This window comes from Trachemys scripta, chromosome 1, assembly GCF_013100865.1.
Source record: "Trachemys scripta elegans isolate TJP31775 chromosome 1, CAS_Tse_1.0, whole genome shotgun sequence".
Lineage (NCBI taxonomy): Eukaryota > Metazoa > Chordata > Testudines > Emydidae > Trachemys > Trachemys scripta.
This window is the reverse complement of record NC_048298.1, coordinates 309755893-309765784: the sequence shown is the minus strand read 5'-3', so window position 1 is coordinate 309765784 and position 9892 is coordinate 309755893. Positions and strand designations below refer to the sequence as shown.

The 9892-nt window shown below is 38.1% G+C and overlaps 1 protein-coding gene across 2 annotated transcripts in view; it reads right to left on the bottom strand.

Annotated features, from left to right (window-relative positions):
- Window positions 1–685: 685 nt before the first annotated feature.
- The window catches only part of C1H11orf65 (chromosome 1 C11orf65 homolog), a 30985-nt gene continuing 21778 nt past the window's right edge, over window positions 686–9892 (bottom strand). For both annotated transcript variants that reach the window (XM_034759525.1, XM_034759518.1), the window contains 3 exons: window positions 5419–5589; window positions 5113–5168; window positions 686–1227 (listed from right to left, as the gene is read on the bottom strand). In XM_034759525.1, coding sequence (XP_034615416.1) covers window positions 1046–1227; window positions 5113–5168; window positions 5419–5589 — 409 coding nt within the window. In that variant the 3' untranslated portion in view covers window positions 686–1045. The remainder of the gene's footprint in view (window positions 1228–5112; window positions 5169–5418; window positions 5590–9892) is intronic.

The window sequence follows — 9892 nt, the reverse complement described above, 5'->3', positions numbered from 1 at the left end:
ACTAGATAAATTCATGGAGGATAGGTCCATCAATGGCTATTAGCCAGGATGGGCAGGGATGGTGTCCCTAGCCTCTGTTTGCCAGAAGCTGGGAATGAAAGACAGGGGATGGATCACTTGATGATTACCTGTTCTGTTCATTCCCTCTGGGGCACCTGGCATTGGCCACTGTTGGAAAGCAGGATACTGGGCTAGATGGACCTTTGGTCTGACCCAATATGGCCATTATGTGTTCTGCCATCTCAGACCAATTCCCATTAGTTTGTTTTAGAGGGGTTTTTGTACTGTAGACCCACTACTAAGAAACATGAAATGATGGTGCTCTAGTTCAAAACAAAAAAGAGACCCCTCCCAGCCAACCCCCATTTTCAGGTAGTTTCAGACCAAGGTTAACATTTTCCATTCAGCCTTGCTCTGAAACGTAACTATTCAGTAGCTGCTCTGCCTTCATAGCAGCAAATTCCATTGATACAATTGTGATACTGTGTAGGATCTGCTGGGTTTTAGAACTCTGTAACAGTGTGTGTCAAATAGAAGCAAGAAGATGGCATTGGGCAAGTCACTTAACCTTCAGTCTCTTCACTGCTAAAATGGGGGGTAATCCATAGCTACCTCACAGAGATACTTCAAGGCTTAATGGACTCATAAGTGTTTTCAAAACATTTTGAAGCTTAAAAGTCCTGGAAGTGATAAGTATCAGTTGTAAGCATCCACTTTATATTAGAGGCTGAAAAAAAAATCTATAGAAAGAACAGATCACTATAATATTTGCTGAAGCATTTGGCATAATTTTATTGTATAGAATGTAGGTGTTCTAGAAGAGGGAGAAAAATAGGGGAGGTTATTATTAGCACATTATGACTGATTCAAACCAATTTTGGATACTGTTGTAATTTGTTTTTATAGAGGAGAGAATCATGCAGCACGTTTGTGTTTTACATGCAGATTTCTTGTTTAATCAGCTCTAACTGCTGAAGCTATAGCTCCATTTCATATCAAATTGAAGTAGAGCAAAATAGTATTCTAATGAATAGGAGCAAAATTATCATTCAGAATTGTTATCCATTGGGAGATTACAAGGTGAGTTTAATGGTGTTCTAGATGTCCCTGACTTGAAGTCTGTTTCATTTAAAGGTAATGGATTAGGGATTGGTGTTTCCTGGATGTTTCCATGGGATAGCTGTGAGAATTCACATGGATCATGTTGTGATACAATAAACTGGAAACCTAAAAAAAAAAAATTGAAATATAGGTCAGAAAAATCTGAGAGGTAATATAGATATTATTTAAACTAACTGTCCCACAGTTACACTTTGACCTATCATAGTTCTTTTCTTTTTACAATATTCATACATGTAACTTTAAAACAAAACAAAACATATAATGCTGTTTTAAAATAACAAAGATTAAACTCAGAAACTCAGCACACTTGAATAACCCTGCTTAAAAAGTTCTGTTTGTGTTAGCGAGATGGAGGCAATTAGGATGAACAAAAACAACTTTAGGAAACATACCTTGCTAGCAGTGCTTTATTTTTCTTTTTTTATTCTATACCATTGTTAAAAAATCAAATGCAAATACAGTCTAATTTTCCAACAATGAAAGATATTCCCCTTTTCTCCCCCACAAGAATAAACTGTGGGCCAAATTCTACTTTCCCAGTGGAAAAGCGTCATGCGTCTGACGAAGTGGGTATTCACCCACGAAAGCTTATGCTCCAATACATTTGTTATTCTATAAGGTGCCACAGGACTCTTTGTTGCTTTTCCCAGTGGAGTAACTCATTAGTAAATCTATAGAACTCAACAGAGTTATTCTGGATTTACACAGTGCAAATGAGAGCAGAATTTGGCCCTTTATTTGTATCTTGGCCTTCTTTTGACTTGTCCCACCACGCTCCAATCTTCTATGAGATGGTGCATATTAATACAGCCCAGTTCACTGCATAATGTCTAAATAGAGCGTCATTGTGAGCTGCTTTGTCAAGATGGCCAATAAACAGAAGAGTGGTTCTTGCCTGACTTAACTAAGGCTTTGTCTATACACAACAGTTTCACAGATTTAACTAAAATTGTTTTTAAATCAATTTTGTTAAATCAATTGAAACACCTGTGAGGGCACAAATCAGTTTATAACTGGTTTATATCAATTTAACTTTGGATTCCCTACTGCTTCAGCAACTGTGTTTCTGTCACTGGAGCAGTGGTAGCATAAGGGAGATATTTTTACATTGTTTTCTCTGATGACAGCATTACTGTTAATTAAAAATACTCAAGGCTTTTTATTTGCGTCGTACAATCATTTTAATATTAGTCATCAATTTTAGTAAATTACATTAAAAAAACCCCACAACCCTGACCTCTTCCAGAATCGGTGGAAAAATCAATTTTTTTATACATTCCATTGCACTATCCAATCTCTCTTTACTAATGGCTAGATAATGCTGCCAGTACTAAAATGTCCTTGTAATTTCTAAACGTTATAGATGACAATTTCCTAACTCGGAAAGTGTTGCAGCCATCACTGGAGGATTCTATATTAGACTTTGTCCTAACAGATAAAGAGGAACTGATTACCAAACTAAATGTTAATGTAGCTTAGGTACAAGTGATTATGACTTGATCACATTTATATTGTGCAAGCTGAATAAAATCCAGACCAGTAATATATATACCTGGTGCTTTAATAGGGCCAATTTCACAAAGCTGAAAACAATTAGGAGCTATTAGCAGAGAGGAAGAATTTAAATAGAAAAATGTGAATGATACTTGGGAATTATTTAAGAACACCTTACTAGATGCCCCTAAAGCCACAATCCCGCAACTGAGGAAGAAGGCTGTTCTGGTTAAAAAACAGCCTGGTTTAGAAGGGAAGTGAAGACAGGTATAGAAAATAACATACAACAAATGGAAGAAAGGGAAAGTTGATAGTAATGAATATAAATCAGAAGTTAGGAATTGTAGAAAATTGATAAGGGAAGCCAAGGGACACAAGGAGAATTCCATGGGCAGCAGAAATAAGGACAATAAGGAATTTTAAAAATATTAGGAACAAAAAGAATATTGACAATGGTACTTGTCCAGTACTAGATTGAAATGGTAGAATTATCAATAATAATTTAGAAAAGGCAGAGATGTTCAATAAATATTTCTGTTCATCTGTTAATAATAAAACTCTTTCCATTCTACTAGTATCACTGGAAAATGTTAAACAGAAGTTAGATATTTTTATATCAGCAGGTCCAGATAACTTGCATCAAAGAGTTTTAAAGGAGCTGGCCGAGGTGCTTGCTGCACCATTAATGCCTATTTTCACTAAATTTTGGAGCACTGGGGAAGTTCAAGAAGACTGGAAGAAAGCTCAGGTTGTGCCAATTTTTGAAAAGGGTAATTATAGGCCTGCCAGTCTGATACCAGACTCAATTAACAGTCAGCTAAAGGAAGGTAATGTAATTAATGCAAATCAACATAGTATCAACTATCTTGATATCTTTTTTTGATGAGATTACAAGTTCGGTTGAAGTATTATTTAAACTTCTGTAAGGTGTTTGCCCATTGGTGGCGGCTATATTAGGCCTCCCGTGGCACAGCCACTGCTGCTGGATGCCAGTTGTGGGTTTGGTAGGGGAAATTTTTGCTTATCATGCCCCATGCAGGTTCCAGGGCAGCTGAGGAGACAGTATGCGTTACTCAGCTTCCTGGGTTCATCAAATTACATTAAAATCTCCCTGGACTCCAGGGAGATTACTGATGAACCCAGGAAGCTGAGTAGCAGATACCACCTCCTAAGCTGCCCTGGAACCTGCATGGCACATATCAAAAGCTCAGATTCTTCCAGAAGAGAGACGAGCTTTTGAATTTTCCTGCGGGGGCGGCTTAGGGTCTGGGGAGGCGAAGCGCGGCTGTAGCTGGCCTGGGCTCCTCCGGGCAGGTTGGGGGAGGGGTTCAGGGCTCCTCCTAGTACTGGAAGTGTTAACTATGGATATAGTCCAAGTACCACACACAGTAGAATACCTAAGCCCATACAGAACACACATACACACACACACCTTTGTCTGGTTGTCAGCTCCCATCTAACAACTACAGCCAAGAATATGGTTTATTTAGTCTTAAAATATACTGGGTGCACGTGCATTACATACATTAGTGATGGAGTCATATATCAGCAATAACCCACATTAATAAATGAAAATAAATCTTACTACATCATCCCAAGAGATTCTGTTTTGTGTATTTTTAGTTTAAAATAGTAGAGTATCCCCTTGAGTCTTTCAAATGGATAGATGAATTATACAAGAATCTTCCACACTGGAACACTTGGAAAGCATAGCTCTTGCATATTTAAAACCAGGCCTTACTTGGATAGTAAGGTCTTTGGGTCAGGGCCTGTCTTTTTTGTTCTATATTTGTACAGTGCCTAGCACATTGGGGTCCTGATCCACAACTGGGGAATCCCAGGCACTACTATAATACAAATAAATAATATGCCTGTGAACCAACATATATGGTAGGTCTAATTTTAGGTTTACTGGCCTGCTAATAGCAGAGCAAAAACCATGTAAAAAAGAGAAACTAAATTACTGCATATAAAACCTGATTGTAAAAAGACACATGCATTACTAATAAAGATGATGCAGAAATTCAATTTTTAAAAGACTAGCGAGACCAGAACTTGTTTATTTTCTCAAAGATGAGCAATACTGATGTTTGGAGAAATGTTAACAAATCAGATTGTAGAAGCAAATGTGTAAATCATAATTGGTTACAGTTGAGTTTAATAAAAAGGGGTTGACTTTGAAAAGGCTATTCATATTTTCTGTAACTCTACATTCCATTTTCCTTTCCACATATTAGGTTAAAAATAACTTACACTTTTGATATTCATAACAAAGATCACTAGATCTTGATGATACCGATAAATGTACTGATTTCTTGGCAAGTTTGCATGATTGGGAATTAGAACGAATATTTTTGCCTGGAAGCCAAGCATAGTAGATATGGAAAAAATAATTGACACAATAAACATGGAACATAGCTGCAATTTTTAAAGTAATTTTTGAGAGCAAAATTGTGTTTGAAGCCATTTACCACAAATATAGTTGGCACCACTTACCCTGGTAGTTAGCTGATGAGTTGCTTGTTGCGATTTCTTTCCACTGGCTAATATATCTAAGCACATTAAATAAATACACATTCAGTTTAAGGTACAATTAACAAAATCCTGGAAATTAAACACAATTTTATTCTTTTGGGAAGTTAACTTTTTGGAAGCTGAAACATTTCCAAGAAGATCAAGGCCACAGTACAGAACAATGGAGGGAGAAGATTTAAAGTGGGAGAAGCTGGGGTTCATCAGGGCTCTATCATAAATAATAAAGTCCTTCAGAGGGAAAAGAAAACAAACAAAAAAAACACTTACTCTTCGAAGTTAAGTGCATTTGTCCATTGCAACAGTTCATCCACTTCCCATTCCATTACATTGTCTGTTCCTCCTTTCTCAACAGCATTGACGATGCCTTCTGCACTTCTCTGAATTAAGATTGCAGTGGTAGGGTCCTCTGTTTTGACCCGCAAGCTTCCTGCATAATACCTAATAGTGAAAAAAGAATTTGTTTTGCAGGTTGCTTGGAACAGTTATATTTTCTGACGGTAAGGGGCACTATAACCCAACATATTGTCTTAGTCTAGCAGAACCAACTAAGGATAACATGGGCGGTCTGTGAATAGAAATATTATGAACCTTAGTCATTATTAACTTTGATTTAATAGTGACATACTGAGGGGAAGATAATCAAGTATGTGTGTACACAATTTAAATATAGATTCTATTTTTTTCTTTTATCATTTTAATATCAAATATATTAGACTTTTTAATCCCAAGTGATCCTCAAAGCACTTTACAAAATGATATAACAGTTATGTAGGCATCACCTTCTCCACCACCATATAGAGTGACTTCTGGGTTTTTTAAACAGTCCACCACACCATACACAACAATTTGTACACTGGATATACAACTGAAACAGAGATCTTCCCAGAGGTGACCATTTCAGGCATATGAGAGGGTAAAAAATGACCTATCTCCTAGAAGAAGCTACTTTTATAAATATTTCCCTAAAATGTTAAAGTACCTGTCTTGACTCTGTACGTTAATGATGTCAGGACTATGCCTATGAGAAGGATAATCTAGTAGTAGCCTAGAATAAATGAGTAGATGAAAACCTGAGTGTCCCATTTATACTATATATTCTTAGTTCTTGTCTTTGGGAAATTATTCCCCTTTGTTTAGGAAGGAGGATACTTGCAAGAACACACATGGGCCGATTTGCCTCTTCCTCTCAAAAGAATACATCGTTCTTCATGCCTGCCCCATCTCTCAGTAATGTAGGGAGAAAGAAATCACAAGGTAAAACTGATTGTTGTTGTTAAAGAAAACATTGTTAAACACCACAAACAATCCAACTATTTTAGGCTTATTGAAATTCTTTGGGCATCACACTTCGAAATGATTTGCAACCTCTTTGTGGTGAGTAATGTTATGATATTACATAAACGAAAGTAACTTTAAAAATTATACTACAAAAACAATTGTGTGTCCACTGCCTTTTACATATAAGGATGCCATTTGAATTATATATCAGGTCAGAACAGGACAAAAGCTGAACTTCAACCATTTTCAAAATAGAGTGGTATTTCTTTCTTCTATCTCTGTAGGCCCGTGGTTCCCAAATTTTAACAACCTATGAACCCCTTTCACTAAAATATCAAGTCTCGCGAACCCCCTCCGAGAAATGAATATTTCCAGGGATTTTCTCCTTTGTCTGAGTATAAATTATAAAAGCCGTGATCTTGGAAATACAAAATTTGTTTTCATGACATGCTTATTACACACGATTAATTATTATTTATCATTACAGTATTTTTATTACATTATGAAAATGGCAACATTGTATAAGTGTTGGGCATTGGGCTGTATAAGTAGGGGCATTGCCAGCAGATCGAGGGACGTGATCATTCCCCTCTATTCGACGTTGGTGAGGCCTCATCTGGAGTACTGGGTCCAGTTTTGGGCCCCACACTACAAGAAGGATGTGGAAAAATTGGAAAGAGTCCAGCGGAGGGCAACAAAAATTATTAGGGGGATGGAGCACATGATTTATGCGGAGAGGCTGAGGGAACTGGGATTGTTTAGTCTGCAGAAGAGAAGAATGAGGGGGGATTTGATAGCTGCTTTCAACTACCTGAAAGGGGGTTCCAAAAGAGGATGGATCTAGACTTGTCTCAGTGGTACCAGATGACAGAACGAGGAGTAATGGTCTCAAGTTGCAGTGGGGGAGGTTTAGGTTGGATATTAGGAAAAACTTTTTCACTAGGAGGGTGGTGAAGCACTGGAATGGGTTACCTAGGGAGGTAGTGGAATCTCCTTCCTTAGAGGTTTTTAAGGTCAGGCTTGACAAAGCCCTGGCTGGGATGATTTAGTTGGGGATTGGTCCTGCTTTGAGCAGGGGGTTGGACTAGATGACCTCCTGAGGTCCCTTCCAACCCTGATATTCTATGATTCTATTATTCTAACACACTTCCAAAATCTCACTTTCGTAGCTTATATCACTTTGAATAAGCCTGTTATAAGCCAAGGCTCCTATGTTTCATCAAGGATTATCAGATGTGAAACAGCATGAAGGTATTTAAAAAGCCAACTCAAAGAGTTCCTCCTACACAAGCATTCAGATCTTGAGCAGTCCAGGCAAACAATTAGGGTGGCCAGACAGCAAATGTGAAAAATCGTGACGGGGTGGAGGGTAATAGGAGCCTATATAAGAAAAAGACTCAAAAATTGGGACTGTTCCTATAAAATCGGGACATCTGGTCACCCTACAAACAATGCACGTTACAACAAAGCTTAAACTTGTTCTTCATCATAATTTTAAAAACAATACTAGCTGCCTATTTAATTTTAAAAACAGCTAAAAATATCCACCTCCCGTTCCATTTCTTATAGGAGTCTTGAAGTTTAAATCTCCTCTGTGTGACAGGTATGCTTGCAAATCTGCTTAGCTCTGGAAGCTGCTGGCGCTGTGCTGCTCAGGGTCCCTAGGAACAGCTCTGTCCGCCATGAGGGAATTTTTCCCGAGAACCCCTGTAACATTTCATGAACCCCGGTTTGGGAACCACTGCTGAAGGCCTATTCCTTTCTCTGGCATAAGAAAGGCTGTACCGGGTCAGACCATCTAGCCCAGTGTGCTGTCTACCAACAGTGGCCAATGCCAGGTGCTCCAGAGGGAGTGAACCTAACAGGCAATGATCAAGTGATCTCTCTCCTGCCATCCATCTCCATCCTCTGACAGACAGAGGCTAGGGACACCATTCCTTACCCATCCTGGCTAATAGCCATTAATGGACTTAACCACCATGAATTTATCCAGTTCTCTTTTAAACTCTGTTATAGTCCTAGCCTTCACAACCTCCTCGGGTAAGGAGTTCCACAAGTTGACTGTGCGCTGCATGAAGAACTTCCTTTTATTTGTTTTAAACCTGCTGTCTATTAATTTCATTTGATGACCCTTAGTTCTTGTATTATGGGAATAAGTAAATAACTTTTCCTTATCCACTTTCTCCACATCACTCATGATTTTATATACCTCTTTCATATTCCCCCGTAGTCTCCTCTTTTCCAAGCTGAAGAGTCCTAGCCTCTTTAATCTCTCCTCATATGGGACCTGTTCCAAACCCTTAATCATTTTAGTTGCCCTTTTCTGAAACTTTTCTAGTGCCAAGCAAATTCCCATTGACTTCAATAGACCTGAAGAAGAGCTCTGTGTAAGCTCAAAAGCTTGTCTCTCTGACCAACAGAAGTTGGTCCAATAAAAGATATTACCTCCCACACCTGGTCTCTCCAAGGAAAGTTTTGCCTGAGTAAGGAATGACAGATTTAGCCCATTATTTTTAAAATGCTCATTATGGTGACCCAATGACACCCAGAAATAATCATCTGCTTCATAGACTGTAATTTGGGATCAACTTATTATCTTGTTTCTTTGGCTGGGGTAAGAGGAACTTTAACATTTCCATTACAGCAGCTTGTTGTGTTGTACTGCTGAAACTCTGGCGAAAGTGGAGTCGTGTTCTCCTCCTCAAAGTGAGAGTAGCATTATGTTAGATGTGATGAGGTGGGTACTGCATTATAATATAGACATATGTGAGCTTAATTCTGATGAATCCGTATTAAGCCGATGTGTTTGAAACTGATGATGTGCAGCACAATACTGTTATCCCTCTCGAAAAAACAAATAAGGGCTTGCATGAATTCTATAGCCTATGTAATGCAGGAAGTCAGGCTAGTGGAACTGATCCTAGAGATTTCTCTGACCCTTAGAATCTGTGAATATGTTACTATATAAAACTCATACCTCTGCATGCTATATTTTTTCTAATACATTAATTTTGAAGTAATCTTTAAAATAAAATGAATGTCCAGTTAAATGACACCCAGTGGTATGCCTGTTTGGTGACGGAGGCACTTGGGATTGCAGTTGTGTATTTTTTATACATGTCCACCTGATCCTGAAACAATGGTTAATTCCAAGGAATAATTTGTTTTCTTTCTTCAGAAAACAGACTATAAAATTTGGCCTACTCAAGCAGGGGTTATAAAAATATAACTGTTTTGTACTGGGAGCCACAATTTTTCTTCCATTGTGCTAGCATTAGAGATGATTGCTCTATCTGCCTTCCTACCTACTTAACATGGTTTAATATAGATGTTAAATAATATAGGGAGAAGATTCTGTGGGATTCCACTGGTCAGGACCTTGGAGGTGGATAAACAATTGCCCATAAGTAGCTATTGGTTTGGTCTAAAAGGAAGGACCTGAGTTATTTCAGGGTGTGACCTT